General features: G+C 38.9%; 2 protein-coding genes across 2 annotated transcripts; both read left to right on the forward strand.

Moving 5' to 3' along the window:
• Positions 1–905: 905 nt before the first annotated feature.
• LOC308138363 (multiple inositol polyphosphate phosphatase 1-like) lies at positions 906–4,877 on the forward strand (the record flags this gene model as incomplete). The annotated part of the gene is made up of 6 exons (XM_080507447.1): positions 906–912; positions 1,610–2,104; positions 2,187–2,381; positions 2,741–2,838; positions 3,735–3,865; positions 4,502–4,877. The coding sequence occupies 6 exons, from the start codon at positions 906–908 to the stop codon at positions 4,875–4,877; spliced, it is 1,302 nt and encodes a 433-aa protein (XP_080363573.1).
• Positions 4,878–7,038: 2,161 nt separating this feature from the next.
• minpp1a (multiple inositol-polyphosphate phosphatase 1a) lies at positions 7,039–15,089 on the forward strand. Its single transcript, XM_080507963.1, has 5 exons — positions 7,039–7,620; positions 9,107–9,301; positions 10,943–11,040; positions 12,595–12,725; positions 14,399–15,089. The coding sequence occupies exons 1-5, from the start codon at positions 7,041–7,043 to the stop codon at positions 14,781–14,783; spliced, it is 1,389 nt and encodes a 462-aa protein (XP_080364089.1). The 5' UTR covers positions 7,039–7,040; the 3' UTR covers positions 14,784–15,089.
• The last annotated feature ends 3,247 nt before the right edge of the window (positions 15,090–18,336 follow it).

Here is an 18,336-nt window from a genome sequence, read left to right on the forward strand (position 1 = left end):
CCATTTTCTCTGACAGGGCCGGGTGCTTGCATTACCTTGAATACCGAGTGAGTGCCTCTCCTTCTATTCATTCTGCGAGAGCATTCACTCTTTCATATGCCGGCCAGGGAATTATAGATGGACCCAAATGCAGACTCTCAGATTTCCATAAAATCAGGTTTATTGAGGAAAAGTAAAGTGAACACCAGGTGACATGTAGACAAGACGAGCCAACAGAGGGAGAGGGGTTTAAATGCACAGGGGAGAGGGTGGACACCGGTGGAACACAACGATGGGTGCACAAAGAGGGATAAGGCCATTGGTTAATTGGAAACACGAGATGAGACACACAGGGGCGGGCACAGCGGCCTGACAACGCCTCTTTCATGCATCAACAATGGATCTATTTTGTTCATTTTTGAGGACGTAATATGCTTGATTTGTGTCAGCATCTCTGCTTGTGCGGAGCATGACTGTATCATCACAAATGTTCTGCAAATAATGAGAAAAAGAGAATTTGTTGTTCGGGAATGTTTACACCCAAGCCGTGGGTGGGACTTTTTTGCCATAATGTCCATATTGTTCTCAATTTTGACCTTTCTATATATGAACATAAACTAAACGGTCTGATTGTAGGCTCCCTTCGCCAGATCTTGTACTTTTGCACATATATTTGCATACATTTTTTTGTCAAGTAGCGAATAATTCACTTCAACAAAATGATATTGATATCCTACAGGGCATCATTACATTTCATAAATGTTACAGTAAATGTATTTTGTTATAAGAAAATGGTTAAACTATAATCTCCTGCAGTTCTATATCATATAGAAACAGTTTATTTCACATTTCAACTTCTGGGTCATGGAAAATGCGGCTAATAATCTAGTAAGGGCAAGAGTGAACACCACAGTGACTCAACAGTAATGTCAAGTGAGAAGTAAATGACAATTCAAGGTCTGTGGAGTTGCACAACATTGATTTGCGTGCAGTTATGGCGTCAAAGCATAATGTTTTGCATACATGCTACCTGCTGATATATCAAGGCTATGCTGTGCTGTGCAGAGCTCGTGTTCATGTTTCACTGAACCATGCTGAAGCGGAGAGAGCTGGAGCTGTTTCGAATGTGTTTGAATACATATGAGAGGTTCATCAAACCACAATGTTGTGGTCAGAGTAACTATAACGGTTGCCTGGCAACACCAACCCACAACAGACTAACTTAAGAGAGAAGCTAACACATCAAAAGATCCTTGCCCACACATTTTGTTCTGCATGTGTGTATCTATGTGTGGGCTTCCTATTTCCACTTTGTAGGGCCCAGAAAGTGTACTGTCAAAATGTCTGTCTCTCTCTCTCTCTCTCTCTCTCTCTCTCTCTCTCTCTCTCTCTCTCTCTCACTCTCTCTCTCTCTCTCTCTCTCTCTCTCTCTCTCTCTCTGTGATTGCACAAAGCATGTTTGCCTTTAAACAGATAAACTGAGCTGGACTCTGCTCACTCACACAGATGATTTTGATACTTTCACTCGCCGTATTCAAGATTTTTCATGGGTGGATCATGCTTAATTTTCCCATATTTCATTTGTTTATCTACTCGTGTTGTTTACTTAATCATGTGTCACTTGAGAAAGATTTGAAAATACCAGCAATCGCCAACTACTTTAACACAAAAGGGAGATATGAGGAAGTGAACCCTTATCTGAGAGAGGAGATATTTGCGGTAAACACATCTATTGTGCAGCTTCCATCTGCTCAGTGTGAAGCACGCTATCTGACTGCCATCATAAGACATGGCACCAGGTACCCTACGACCAAAGACATCCAGGAGATGCAGAAGCTTTACAACGTCGTCCTGCAAAACGCCACAGGTGAGGAGAGCTGGCTGCGGGAGATCCAGACCCAGTGGAGGATGTGGTACACGGAGGACATGGATGGCCGGCTGGTTCAGAAAGGCGTGGATGAACTGAAGCATCTGGCTGTCCGGCTGTCAAAGCTGTTCCCCGGGCTGGTTTCGGAGGAGAAGCTTCGGGATGGTCATATCAAATTTATAACCAGCTCAAAGCACCGGTGTGTCAACAGCACCCTGTCCTTCAAAGCAGGACTGACGGAGCTGTGGGGCGTTAAAGGTGAGACCATGATAAAGACAACTGAAGTTTTATTCCTTTTAGATAAATTTTCTGTGAAACTTATTGTTTTTTATCCATCCAGATATGGAGTTTGACCATGAAGTGAATGACACCCTCATGAGGTTTTTCACTGAGTGCCCCAGGCTGACACAGGAAGTTGACAACAGCCCATCAGCTGTGCAAGAAGTAAAGAAGTTCAAGGAAGGGCCGGAGATGAGGAAGGTCCAGCAGAAGATTGCAGGCCGTCTTGGTGTCTTGAATAACCTCATCACATATAGTCAGTCATATTCAAAAACAAAAGTGTGTTTTGCTTTCACTGTTTTACAAAAAATCCATGAGGATCCTCACACCTCATACTCTGACTTGAAATATTATAGTTATCTCATGTTTATAATACACATTTAACATGGTTTGTGATTTTGGTGGGTAATGTTTAATTTTTTCATTATAAATATTAGAGCTTGTGCGTCATCATTTATTGCTTCAAATCAGCATAAAGAACTTGAAATTGTTTCACAGATCCGCAAGCAATACCTTCAAATTCATGATTTTAGAAATTACTGTATTGTTACTATCTATAAGAAATAATGTGCTTACTGGAAAGGCTGTGCACTATTAACATACTTCCTCTTGCAGATATGGCTGAGGCTGCATTTTACTTCTGTGCATATGAATTTGCAATCAAGGAGGTGAACTCCCCCTGGTGTCAGCTGTTTGATGAGGATGATGCAAAGGTGAGTGTGTCACTCACAAGATGCATGCATATTTATATTTTTGTCATGGGCTATGAGATCTGTGCTTATTGTTGCTGTATCATGATGATATTTCGTGTGCAAATATCAAAGTCCCTGTTTTGAGCTCATTCATACATAATGCATGTGGGATGTATGAGACGCCTTTTTGTGGAACAAATATTTAAGTCGGACAATGAGCCTGCATTTGTAATAGTTTGTATCATGAACCTGCTTTTCTCCTTAAAAAAAAATACAAAAAATGCTACTCTTATCGTGTGGAACATAATGTTTTGCATTTGGTGAATTTGACAACTATTGACCACAAGTAAAAATTTTACATAGAAGGAAAATACTGAAGACGTAAAAAGTGCTGTATATCAGTGGCAAAGTGGATTGAGTAAAAATTTCGCATTCAAATTGAATGTCAATTTTCCTTCGGATCACAACAGCGAGGCACTTAAGCACATTGCAAAAGTACTTCAGTTGATCTGACAAGCACTTTCGGCCAACCGATGGCATGTTCAGTTCAACCAAGGCCATAGGAAAGTACAGAAACTCTGCCAACTATTGAATTCAATCCACAAACAGAACAAAGTAAACAATCCACCATAATCTAGCTCAGGGGGATCAAATTACATGTTTCTGAGAGTTGCAGCACATACACTATCCTCACTAACTACTCTGATTTTTCACACAATTCATTACTGGGGGGAAAAAAACCCTTTGGCATTATTCACATAAGAAAGGAGATTTTGTTTATTTTGCAGAACAAGCTGACCTCCAATTCTGGTATAGCCTATAAAGTTTCCTCACATAATAGAAAACTAAAAGATTGCTATCTTGGGACATGCATGCTTTAATTGTACAGGGTCTCTCTGAATTATCTGGTTCAACAGGTAATGGAGTACGCCAGTGACCTCAGGGAATTCTGGAAACGAGGCTATGGCCACGATATTAACAGTAAAGCGAGCTGTGGCCTCTTTCATGATGTATTTAGCCAACTGGATGAGGCAGCCATGAGGAACAGGTGAGCAATCATTTGATAATCTGCTTGCAAATGAAAGATTCTAAAAGTGTTTAGGGATACCTGAAGTCAAACAAGGGAAATTAATAGAGGTTTTGTTGTTTTTATGAACTGGATTTAATTCGGTTTTGATCGTTTTTCTGGGGAAATGATTTGGTATAACTTCACAGATTAAATATTGTGTTGACACCAAGGCAATAAACACAATCTATCAAGGGTAATGTTTTGGCACCCACAAACAATAAATTCAAGAACACACACTAATTTTCTGAGCCAAGAAAAGGGTGTCATAACCATTTAGGACTGAAAAATTATGGTAATGTAAAGACTGTCAATCAAAGCATCGGTTGTTTAAGTTTGCATATTCAGTTAAGCAGATCACATTTTATTTCACATATTCTGTGTAATACACAGTGTTTTCAATGTTACAGCAATGAGTGGAAGCAGGAGCCTTTCACCTTTCTTCGTGGAAAATCAGATAATTGTCTTTCTGAAAATATCATATGTGGACCCTTGAAGAAATGACCCTCTAAGATATTAATTTGCTCATTCACATCTTTGCGCATGATAAAATGACTATTGTTTTTGACACCCTTGGTTAAATCAGACTGTGAGCTTCCTTCGATATTAATGCTCCAGACAGGCCACTCGTCGAGCTGCAACGTTCCAGGTCGGCCATGCAGACACACTGCTGCCACTGCTGACTCTGCTGGGCTTCTTCAAAGACGAACATCCTTTGACATCGGCCAACTACTCCTCACATTCCCACCGCTCCTTCCGCACCAGCCACATGATGCCCTACGCTGCCAACTTACTCTTTGTGCTTTACGACTGTGGAGCAGATGACCTCAAACTGCAGCTCCTGCTCAATGAGAAGCCTGTGACGTTTCCAGGTCTGACACATCAGCAGGCCTCCATGCCATCCTACCAGGACGCCAAAAACCACTACAAGACGTTGCTCCAAGACTGCGACTTCAGAGCTGAGTGTCAGTTGAAGCATCCCACTGATGTTTAGGTCTTAACAATCACCAGGATGTTATTCTCAGTATGCACCTACAATGGAAATAACATGTTGAGCTAAGTAATATGTTGCAGATTTTTTTTCCCACTAATGAGCATTTTGTGGAAAGCAATAAACGAAAGAAGTAAGATGAAAGATATTTCATTGTTTTTTGTTTGTTCATCAAGTGGTAAAGTCCCAATTAATAAATCCATTTTAATTATGTATTAGTTATTAGCCTCCCATTTCATGTAGCTCTAACTATACACAAGGCTGATAAGAACACTGAATAAACTTGTCGATAACAAGGAGAACTGCATTTCATGAAAAACAACCCAGTCGGTTATTTACTAAACTATGAGATCACTCATGGATCCTACTGTCTCTATTACTTCACTCCTTTGATCAGAACGAAGTTGCACATGAAGTTCTCACACTGAAACTCTGCCTGTGAAATGCTTTTAGAAAAAGAAGCCATTGTTGGCGTGTATCTCCCTCTTGGCCCACTTGTGATATCTTCAAGTGTACACTTGTTCTGAAGAGAGTGGTCCCCTCTGAAGTGATTTACCTCACACCCCACAGAGTCTTCTGTCCCACGCTGGACACTAATACTGTCCTCATGGCTAAAAGTCTTACTCTTGTTCCACTGCTTTAAGTCAAGGCAGTAAATCTTCTGGCTCCTGCAGTTGAACTCAACAACACCATGTTTGTGGAGTGGAGATTGCCCCACAGCAGCTGTTGAGGTGGTCTGATAGCACGTGAAAAGCAAACATTGAAAGAAACTACTCCCCAACAGAAAAAGCAAAATGTGTCTTATATTGTGATGCACTTAGATGAATAGGCGACTTTTAAGTGCAACAGTTATATTTTGCTGGTAATGCCTGTGCTATTGATAAAATCTGGGTTGTTGTGGTTCAGTTGCTAAAGTGAGTAGTCTTTAAATCCCAATGGTGGGTGCTTTTTCCTTCATTTCACCGAGTTAATGAAGCAAAGTGTGTTTAGATAAAAATGTGCTATATCGGCAAAGTACATTTACAACGTGAGACAAAACTAAGCATTTTTTATACAGATAAAGATCAACAGTTCCATTGAACTTTGAATGCACTCTTAAGTACAAAGACTCTCCTACCACATGCACTTTGACACTAACAATCACAAAAACTGCCTGCAGATCATAAAATCGAAGACGGGGCCCTTCAGGGGCTTCTTTTTGTATGCAACACTTTGCTCTTGTGGTAAACTCTGCAGTTGTTTGAAATCCACTCCATCACATTTAGTATCAGTTTTTCCAGCTTGAATCTTTTTCTGCTCCGTATCTGTTTTTTCTGCAGTTTCTCGTCGTTGTGTCTGTCTTTATCCAGGTCCAGAGCCAGAAACGTTTCACGGTGTGGCCAAGATGAAACATGTGATTCTCTTAGGGTGGCACTTAACTCACTATCATAAGACAAAAGTGTGTGTCACTGGAAAACAAGCATCTATATAAAAAGGCCCCAATGACAAAGGTCTTTCAATTACATAGGATTCAGGTTGTAGCAGATTATTTTTTTGATACAAGAAAGGTTATGCAATAAAAAAATTGAATTTAATCTTACTTAGATCCTGAGCTGGAGCATTCAATTTCTCTACCTGTCTTAAGGATAAATCAGTCTCAGTTAGATCCCCCATGCTGGTTCGTGAGATAGTAAACAGAAAATCACACAGACACAGAACTGATCTGCCAATTGCAGAACAAATCTGCATTTTAATCTTGCTGCATCGTGCTAATCAAACAGTAATTCTAAATACCTAGTATTAGAGTGAGTTGGTGAAAACATGCTGAAGCATCAGTGAAATAATGAAGCGCCTCTGGTGTGTATTTTTCGTTGTATTTTTACAGCGGTTGGCAACCATTTAAATGAAGCATTACCGCCCCCTATTGTTCAGGAGTGTGACCAGCGAGTAATAACCATTGATATTAAAACATTTTTTTTAATCAACGGTAATTAACTATATCCTATTTAATTATTAACCCAATTTTCCGAGGAATGTGACTCCATAGAAATGAATGCGATGTATCAAAATAAAGTGCACTTCCGGATAATGCTCCGTCGCGTGCTTGTGATTGGTTAACACGTATCACGTAGGATTGGCGTCACAAGTTCCGGCTCTGCTGTATTCGGACGGCTGTACACAGAGATCATGCGGATCACTTTATGGAAAATCGTACTTATTGTTTCTACTGCCTTCACCTGCTTGTACGGTTGTATTAACAAGTATGACCCGCATGAGGATATACCAGCGATCGCCGGATATTTCAGCACGAAGGGGAGGTATGAGGAAGTGAACCCGCATCTCCGGGAGGACATACTGGCAGTAAACACATCTGTCCTCCAGCCTCCGTCTCCACAATGTCGCCAGATCCATCTGACTGCCATCATAAGACACGGCACGCGGTACCCGACCACCAAAAACGTGAAGAAGATGAGGAGGCTCTACGACGTCGTGCGACTGAACGCCTCGGCCGGGGAGAGCTGGCTGCGGGAGATCCAGACCCGGTGGAGGATGTGGTACACGGAGGACATGGACGGCCGGCTGGTTCAGAAGGGAGTGGACGACCACAGACATCTGGCTGTCCGCCTGGCAAAGCTATTCCCCGGGCTGCTTTCTGAGCAGAAGCTCCGAGGGGGACTGGTCAAGTTCATCACCAGCTCGAAGCACAGATGTGTCAACAGCACGCTGTCCTTCAAAGCTGGACTGACCGAGCTGTGGGGCGTTAAAGGTGAGATCTGCAGCGGTAATAAGCCCCTCCAGGGGGCATCGTGGGTATTATGGATCTGACTGCTCACTCTGGAAATACAAATGTTTCAAAGTCCAACAGGTTCATAAAGTCACACAAACTCAAATATTTGAAGAAGAATGAACAACAATGAGTATGGGCACTTACTTACTTACCTACTTACTTGCTTGCTTACTTACTTACTTACTTACTTACTTACTTACTTACTTACTTACTTACTTACTACCACTTAAAAACTGATAAAGGACACCCATGGTACAAGAGGAGGGAAAGAAAAAACAGAAAAAAAACTCAACTTAACAGAAGTAATACAAAAGAAGAGAAAATCTAAAATGTCCGTGTTTATTCCCCCGAAGTAAACATAAGATGGTACTTGAGAAATGATCTCTTCTTTTAATTTCCTTCCAGTCCGACTTGTCTTCATGTTTTGGCTTGTTCATCCCATTGAGGTGAAGTTGCTCCCTTATTGAGGGAAGATGCTCTATACAGGTTGGCACACAATCAGCACTGTGGCTCTCCGGCTGTGCTTCAACATATCCGATTGGGAGTTTCTGGTTGCTCGGCGTTCTGCAGGGCTTTATGGCGACACATAGATTAGACTGAGGTGTCTTTGAGCAAAATGATGTTGAAAACATGGAGGACTGTGACCTGTCTGTTATCGACAATGTTAGGGGTCCATGAACAAAACTGACTATGACTGAATGACACAGTTGTGTCTGATTAAAATTTATCCCAAGAAGAGAAAAGGCACATCGCTGTGAGCGGCCATCACACTGGTTTGGAAATGCAGCATTGAACTGAGATAAATAAATAACGATCTCACTATAATCAAATCCACCACAGAAGCTCATCTTTTCCCATTGGTATAAGTAAATAAACCTAAATTTGAGTAAACTTTCTTCCATCTGTCTCATTTTAGAATTCTTTTATATGTACATGGGTGTGTTTTTGTCAATAGGCTACAGTGAATAATTACATTTTATAATAATATATAATATTAATTTTTTAAAAATTTTTACACAACCGATGTATTCACATCTCCTCCAGTGAAGTCAAATTAAAGAAATATGGCACATATATCAAACATCTGACTCTTATCATGTGGTCTATAGAGGAAAAACGTATAATATGTATATATATATATATATATAAAAACAACTTGTTCTTTTGTTGCCGTTGTCAGTGTTTGTTATATTTTAGATATGTATGCAATGTACTGTATTTTTATGCAGGTCTCACCTAAGGTATTTATAGATCATGTCACACTATGTTATGAATCTGTATATCAGTTATAAGCCACATTAAACCTACACTGTTAAAGCTGTTTTTATTTCGCATTTGTTTCTATTTATAGTGAGTGAGGTCACTCCCATAACACCATTTAGTGTGAATCCAGTCCTGCTTTGGGTTTATTATTTTCACATTTACGTTTAGCTGATAATTCTTCTTCTTCTTCTTTTTGCTGCAGATAAGGAGTTTGGCCATGCAGTGAACGACGCTCTCATGAGGTTTTTCGACCAGTGCACCAGGTTCTTGGATGAAGTTGACAACAACCCGGCAGCAATGAGCGAGCTGGACAAATTCAAGGAGGGGCCGGAGATGACGAGGGTCCAGCAGAAGATCGCCGATCGTCTTGGAGTCCAGTACAGCCTCATCACAGATGGTGAGAAATATGTGGACAGTTATTCAAATAATTTCAGAAGATAAGATTAAACATGACACATATGGTCAGGTTAAGTTGAATGGGGAAGAATAAAAAAATTCATGGATGAAGAATTAAAAAAAAAAACCCAAACTATGTCGAATGACTATTTCTTTTTTCTTTTTTTAATTCACGGCCCACAATAAATGTGAGAAAGGACTCGTGTAACTACAACTACCAGTCGTCCATGTTTGATCTTAATATAGGCATATATCTTGCTATGTCATAACATATGATACTAGTTTTTATAGGTATATAATGTCTCAATAATATAGAGAAACAGTGTTCTATGACAAAAAGTAAATGTAAGTGTAAAGGAACAGAGATTAGCAATAATATGTTCTGCTCTTGTTGGTTGAGTCTTTTAGATTATATTGTATTTAATTGAAAACTTAATTTTCTGTACATTTTGATGGAACCTATATTTCATCATTTTGTGATGTTCATCTAACCTGTTGGGCACTAACTTAAAACAATATCGTCACATTTGCACTTGCAAATTATTCACCAAAAATTGCGCAAATTATCGATATTCAACCGATAATCCTCGCATGACATCATCATGGCTTGTATGTAGTGTGCAGTATATTGAGGTAAGACTTTGTATGAAATCATCAGTAGGTGGAGCTGTTTTCTAAAATAAAAGAAGCTGCTGACTTTTCAAGCCTATCAACTTTCTGTTGCTTTGAGTTTGTGTGTCAGGACTCGGTGAAATAGGCTCCGTTTATCCAAGCGTCACACCAAAGTGAAACAACAAGTACTGATACTGTGAGTGTTGCTTTGTGTCGTTCACTCGCAATTTCAATGGTTTTAGGTTCCACTACATTTATCTCACAGCTGAAGTCGCTCTTCGTATTACATATGAATTCACTTCCACCTAATCCAGCGTGTTTCTAAGGTCAAACCGTTATTTTGGACTTGTGTCCAATGACTGTTTAACTTTCGTTCATGATTGATAACCCGTAACTGTGTTTTTGTTGTATTTGTTACGCACTTGTTCAACGTCCACGTGACACAAAAGCAGCAGCAGCAAAGTCAAAATAGTGAAAGGATCCACTTGGTAGAATAATCCTAATTTTTAAAAAGGATTTTATAACAAACCTATGGTGTCCTTAATTCTACAATTTCAAGTCAAAGGTATTACATTTTGCTGGTGATTATCTCAAAAATGTGTTTATCATAGAAAAACGTTTGTAGATGTAGTATATTAACAACAACAAAAAAGGTTTCCGGCATTTTTAAATATGAATTGTGGTCATTGTGTGTAGGAAAAATGTAGGAATATCAACAGATCTCATGACATTTGGAATATTTTTGATTTTATTCTAAGCTAAATCATTTAAAAATGAATCAATAAAAGCTTGAAATGTTTTAGTTCATGTGTAATAGCATTAAAACACATGACGGTTTGACTGTTTGATTAAAATTCCAAAACATATTTTTTCCAAATTATTCAAACTTCAACCTGCCCCTGTAACGTTTGTGTAATTTCACCTGAATATATGGATACTTTTAGATCAAACACAAGTTTTTTTTAATGCTTTCTGTTCTCTTGTGGAAGAGCTGCCGGCTTGTTAACGTTTCATCACATCTCTCCTGCAGATATGGCAGAAGCGGCATTTTACATGTGCGCGTACGAGTTTGCCATCAAGTCGGTGAATTCCCCGTGGTGTCAGCTCTTTGATGAGGTCGATGCTCAGGTACACCACTCTGTTATGTTTTACCCCCCCATTTTACTCTAAAGTACTTTCTTCTCTGATTTACACATTTTGGTGTTTGTGGTAGATCATCGAAATATTATTAAAAGCAATATTGCGCCTTCAGTTTTTTTTCCCCTGATATGATTGAAAAGTTCAATTTCTGGCCATTCTTCTATATTGATGTCTTTTGGGGGTTTTTTTTCTGACTGGAGTGCTTATGTGTGAAATGCTTATTATTCTTGTCTGGGATCAGACTGTCTTGGGGTCACTATGATGATTTGCTTACGAGTTCAAAGTTGTTGTTTTTTTAATTTTGTTGATGTGGTAAACAAAACAGCAGCAACAGAATGAGAGCATTTGGGTTAAAGTACATGATTCACAGTAAACAAATCCAGCAGCAGAGAGTCATTCTCTATGAAAGAAGAGCATTTTACTCAACAATGTCATTGTCATGATTTAATGATTAATAGTAATTTATATTTAATTGATACTCGAGTTACGTAAGCTTCCCCTGTTTACTTGAAGAGACTTACTACTCATGATGACACTGCGGATCTCTGTTATCGTGGAGTTCATATGGTGTTATCTCACCCACTGGGCACGTCTATAGCACGTATCCAGTCAACTGAAACGTTTTTTTTAAATCATTGAAAGGAAGAAAAATAACCAAACATTAAGGACACTTTGACATGAAAGTGTGTTATAAGTTTGTGGAAGGGCTGCACATTAGTCAATGATAAGTTTTATTTGTGTCACAGTTCAATTTCGTCGCTCAACAATTTGTGTCTTGAATATACCGCCTCGGGGCTTTTTGAGATGCAGATGCTTTTCTCCTAATTATTCTCGTACAAAATGTTTGTTCTTGTACGACAAAAGGCTTGCATGTGTCTTTTGTGAGACGCTGACCTAACACAGTTCAGTAACCTGAACTCTTACCGTCCACTCTGAATCTGAACAATAGTTATCAGATCAAACCTGATAGCGACCTGGCAGCATTTGTACCAAACCTCCGGGAGGAAAAAAAAAACACTAACCTGTTGTGATCCACGCACACATACAATGAGAGTTAGATTTATATTGATTTGTGTGGACCGGTGACATTCTGGACCATCAAACAGTGACACACACAGATTCACACCCATGGACAATTTAGACTCACCTTTAAATCTGGATCTTTGGCCATTGCAGACGGCAGAGGTTTATATTCCTCCTTCATATTCTTGTTGGGTTTAATAATTATAGACGACTGAATGATCACGTGCGTTGCAATAACATGTTATCCTGCCATAAGTGAACATATTTACACTGAAACAATCTGTCACAGAAGGATCAAGCCTTTGGGTGATGTCTTCATATACAATTATGAACATCATGTTGCTGTCGGCTCTCATTAACTGTAAGATTCCTTGAGGTGTTTTGTTTTGCATGAACTATATTAAAATGTTCCCTGTTTTAACATTTCTCATGCAAATGATCTCGGTTTCAGAATTTTACCTATTTTCAGTCTTCGTCGTCATGATCTTTTCATGTGAGCCGTGCCGTCTGGTTCAACAGGTTATGGAGTATGCGAATGATCTGAAGCAGTTTTGGAAGCGGGGGTATGGTTATGACATCAACAGCAAGTCGAGCTGTGTTCTTTTCCACGATGTCTTCAGTCGCCTGGAGAAAGCAGCCGACGAGAACAAGTGAGTCACACCGCGGTCAATGTTTTTAGTCATGGAACCAGCACGGGAAATAATGAGCGTGATGCACAAACGACCCTCACCAAGGCCCGGCCGTTGACTTGGTCGATCCATCTGTGTGCAGACAGATAGGCGGGGCAACAATTTTTTAATCACTGTATGTTCTTATGGGAACACTATGTGGGACCTGTTGTAAGTGAACAATGAAGATGCTGACAAGCCATTATGTGTCATTATCTCAGATCAGTGGCAGAAAACTTTGACATTCACGACATGTCGTTCACGTTTGGTTTTGTTTTTCACCGACCGTGTATGCATTAGCAGCAGCAGGACAGCATGAAGGTAATCACAGCTCTCAAAAGAGATATGTATGCAAAAAGAATGTCGAGGGAACACACCTGGGAAAGGCAGCTGAAAGTTGTTCCGCAGATTTAACTGCTGAACTTCATGAACAGTAATTGTATAGATGTGTTTTCTGGCGTCAACATTGAATGTTTCAAATGATTCTACACGTTAAGTTCCACTATTATTTTTATATATCAATAAATGTCTCACTCTACTGAAGTACAGATACATTTGTAAATAAAAAAAACAATGCTGATTCAACTTCTTTTCTTAAGTAAAAGTAAAAGAGTATAGTGCCTTTAAAGTATTCCAGTACAAAAGCAAAAAACACACTTTAAATTCACTGAGACACTGGTTTTCTGAGACATGAGGGTGTGTATACACAATATCACTATTGTTTGTAAAGGTCTGTTTGCCCACATGGATAATGCACCTTATTCATTAGCAATCAAACAGATGATTCACTTTGTATTATAATTTTGAATACGAATCTAATCCTTCTGATTCTATAAATCTAAGATGCATGTATTTACCTTATTTGTCTTTGTGCAAAACAATCAGTATCCCATTTTAGAAGGACATGTATCAGCGGTTGGAATTCAGCCTTTTGATGTAACTTAGTCCATCTTAAAAACACAAATCTCAACCGTTTTTTTTATTTTTTTTTAACATTGTCTCACATTTTGCAGGCTACGCTCATCTCCTCAAACTAACTGGTAGTTTGATAATAATTACACAAACTTAAATTATTGGGTTGAAAATAATAAGACTGTGTTCCTTCACAGTCTTTATACAGCATAATTAGATGTGAATTTCATAATAATCACATATCTGTTGTGCTGTTGCAGTAATTGCATAATAATTTACAGCACCAACGGTGGCAGTTAATCTAAGGGAACGCTCTCTGTTATCCACTGGACGCTGCTGATTTCAATCGTTCACTCTCTCCTGACAAATTTCAATGTACAGTGGTAAGATTGCTTTGTTGGCCTGAATGCTGCTGTAAGATAAACCACGCAAACCAAGTAGAAGGAGATTGTGGGTCTCAGTTCATTTCTAAATGCACCAGGAAGTGGTTGGATAAAATCCTGAACGACAACACAGACCAAGCACAGTGTGTGAGCTTTTTGTCACTTCGTGGGAACAACTTGAACACAATAGATGACAATATTATTCATGTTTTAATCTAAACTTTAACTAAGCTTTCTCGCAGAGTGTCCTTTCCATTCTGTCAATGTTTACTGTACTCTGTCCCGTGCTTTAGCTGTTTAATGCGTCAATATTCCCGATTAAAATCAACAAATCTTTATTTCCTGCTTTCTCGCAACCAGGTCAGGCCAGCAGGTGACCGAAGCTGCGACGGTCCAGATCGGCCACGCCGAGACGCTCCTGCCGCTGATTACACTGCTCGGCTTCTTCAAGGACACCGACACCCTAACGTCCAGCAACTACGCCACGCAAGCGCAACGCTCCTTCCGGACCAGCCGCATGTTGCCCTATGCCGCCAACTTGCTGTTCGTGCTGTACGACTGCGGGGCGGGAGACCTCCGGCTGCAGCCGCTGCTCAACGAGAAGCCCGTGACTTTCCCCGGCCTGACGGATCCGCAGGCCTCCATGCCACGCTACCAGGACGTCAGGCAGCACTACGGGGATCTGCTCCAAGGCTGCGACTTTGAGACTGAATGCCAGCTGTTTAAGCGTCCTTTTGAGCTATAATGGAAATGTTCACAATTTATTGTCTTTCTAAAGCTTTACCGGTGTGAACAGGGTTTTTTTGTTGTTGTTTTTTCTCATCAGCATTTTTGAATGCTTCACCCATGTAAACCCTGCGCACGTCACTGTTTGAATTTCTGCTCGAAAAAGGTCAAACAAGAAAGCTTTCCTACTAATTCTATTTGATGCTTTAAAACAAAACCGAAAGTCCTTTCGGGTTTTATGACTATTACAGTTATATTGTCCATATTTTTCAAGACGACGTTTGATTACAGAACGCTTTTCAAAGCATTGAATAAAGAATTTATTTTTGCAGTGCACGCATCTGATGTTCCTTGCTTTCGATTGAAGCCCGGTGCCAATGCTTGAACCCGCTTAGCTCATTTGTTTGTCAGGTTTTTCAGTAACTTATTGCCATTTTCAGCAGTAGTCAGGAAGGGGTTCAAGGACATCGTTTACTTTTTCTACCACGATCTCATAAGCAGGTTACGTAAAAAGATCAATCAAATGGATTTAAAGAGAAACTATTTAAATCTGTTGACTGACCTTAAATGGTGATTAGATAAAATGCTTGGAAATAGCAAAGTTGTTTTTTTTAATCTTGACAACCTTCAGGTTAAAGAGAGAGAACATTTTGCTGTCAAATTTTGTAGAGCTTCAAGTGTAAACTTTGTTGAATTACCATGTTTGATTATGCCATTTTGGGGGGTTTTATTTTCATTTTACACACTTCCTCAACTCGTTTATTTGCTGTTTGGCAACATGTTTCACTTGATAAGAGAACTGAAGAAGAAACTGGTAACCACTGATAAACTAACCATCACTGGGGATTATTTATTGGCAGCAGAGCAAAAGATTTTAAGATAAACCTGACTGGTGGTACTGATATATTTACTCTCCAAGTGCAAGAAAGCAAACAACCCAAACTGCGTTGGATAGACTTAGTTGACCAAAAATAATACAGATGTGTTGTTGGAGTTGAAACTAAAGAGAAGGAGGCGACGATGTACTCAACACAAGTCCTGGTTGGGTTTAGAACCAAACAAAGTATGTGCATTTTGGCTGTGTTTGGTGAAAATGTCACAGAAAAAGGACTGTCTGGCCCTTTTTAGTTCATGTTTTATGTTCAAAGTTCCTCTTTATACATATGATAATGAATGTAGAGCGTTCTGCACTGTTCTTTTTTTAACGTTCCTATCAGTATTCCTCTATGGGGTTTTCCTCCTTCCACAGATAGTTTTGACCCTGAATGGCACAATAGTATTGATGATGTTTAGATCTTCAGAGCTGGCAGGAGTTGAAGGCAGAACTGGCATATGAATGAGTGTCTGGGTAAAGAAAGTACATGTGTTTTCATGATTGTGACATTTTCTTATCATCTCTGTTTCATTCTGCTGCAGTCAGCTGAGAGTTTGAGTGAAACAAAGTTACGATCGTGTTTGTTGCCTGAGGGCAACGACGCGCTATCAGGATACAAAACCACCAAGGTTTTTCTTATTGAAATGATGAAACACGAATATTGCAAAAAAAAATCTTTATTTCTAAAAAGAAAAAACAACCACTAATGGTTTTATCAATCAATTCAACTGCTATCCTATATATGAGCCTTCAGGAAGCAGTTGCTTTTGGATGTGAAGCAGAGGTTGTGGCAGACATTCTCCATTGACTTTATGCTCAATGTATGACTTGAATGAAGCAGTCCTGACACTTCCAAAAGATGTTGAAGATATAATTCTTTTTCTCAAAGTTCAGGGGTGGGTGATTTGACATTTCGACTTTTTTTTTCCATTTGACTTCAAATGAACTGATGTAACTTCAGAAGAACTGAATCAGTGTAACTTAAAATATTGTCACAGCTCAGCTAATGTCTCACAGAAATACTACCATGTTACAAATGTACAGGTGACTTTATGAAGGTGTCCTGATTTAGAAACACAATCAAATGTAATGCATGACTTGCTTGTCCAAGTTACATTTGAATTTCTTTTGTAGCTACTGGTTTATAAATGTTTCTGGGGAAGGAGACCATATTTGTCAATTTCAGCATTCATTCCCTGTTTCTGCTGCTTGCTTTGCTCCCTTTGCCCTTAAAAACAAAACATCCTTCCAAGTTCATGTAATAGAAAGTAACCAATAACTGTGCATGGGCAAAGCGTTGTCTGCACAAAATCAGCGAAACTTTTCAAATATATTCTCAATGCTTTCATTGAGTCCTATTCAGGATATGTTCATGCATTTAAAACAATACACAAACAATACTCAAACTAGTCATGAAGCTAATTATTAATAACAGGGGTGTCAAACATATGGCCCAGGGGCCAAAAATCAGAAAGCTAGAGCACCACATCTGGCCCTGAAATGACCTAAATAGTAATTGAATTTTCCACAAAAAGTAACAGACGTTTCTGATTTTTTTTCCACTGGACATCACACTAATATTTTGTCACTGTTGTGAAGAGGAATATAACAACACTGAGACCTGAGCCAACAGATCCAAGGCGCAGCAGGCAAATACCACCAAAGCAAAGCTCTGACTGAGTGTGACTTTGTGAGCACATGCATGCATGAGTGCTGCAGAACGTGTGAATAGGCACGCTTTTCCAAACAATCAACTTGAAGAAAAATACTTTAGCTGAGAGAATTTCAGAAGTTTCATCTCTTTTGCTAAGAAAAAAAAAGCACAGTTGATTATCACATATTTAAATACAACGAATGTCAAACACAAAGTATTTCATGGTATTTAATATTTTTTCATGTGTCTCATCCTTTTTCCAAAAGTTGCGTTTTCAGTGACTCTGAACGCAAAACGCAATGGAAGTTTTCGGTTTTCACTTGAAAATATTGCCGTGTAGACGAGGCTTGGTTGGAATAAATAAAACATCTTAAAGAGGGAAAAATAGCCAAAACAGCTAAGAAAAAAAATATCGAAAAATTTAGATTGAAAAAGAACAAAACAACTACAACGAGTACATTTGCAAAAGAAAACATGAAAAGATAAAATAACTAAATGAAAATATTTTAATATTTAATATAATGGTCAGCTGAAATGGTTCAATTGTGAACTTTAGATACAGCTTACAGTATTCTCAAAAAAGATACCAGAAGATATGAACATCTTTTATTGAACATCTTTCCAGTTAAAAAGTTAGTATTGACTGGGGTATGACTTCCTTATGCTATTCTTCATAGTCTCTAACTCCACGCAAACAATGCATGAATGATGTGTGTACAATGCAGCTTTAACACATTTGTTTGTTTGTCATGCTTTATTCAGATTTTTATATAAAAAAAATTGTTCTGTGTGCCACTTTTTAAGTTGTTAAAAAGGGTAGAATTATATAAACTATATATATTATATAATATATAAGTGAGAATGTAAAGGCAAAGACAAAACAAGCCAAATTGCAAAATAAATATACATTAAAAAATAATGTTTAAATCAGCTTTTACATGTTTTGTAGCTCTAGATAAAGTTTCATTAGGTGGAAAGTGGCGAAAGGGTTTTAAAGAATCGGGCAGGGGTGTCGTTTTTTAATCTTTTAATCCATCGTTTTCC

This window comes from Blennius ocellaris (genome assembly GCF_963422515.1).
Source record: "Blennius ocellaris genome assembly, chromosome: 13".
Lineage (NCBI taxonomy): Eukaryota > Metazoa > Chordata > Actinopteri > Blenniiformes > Blenniidae > Blennius > Blennius ocellaris.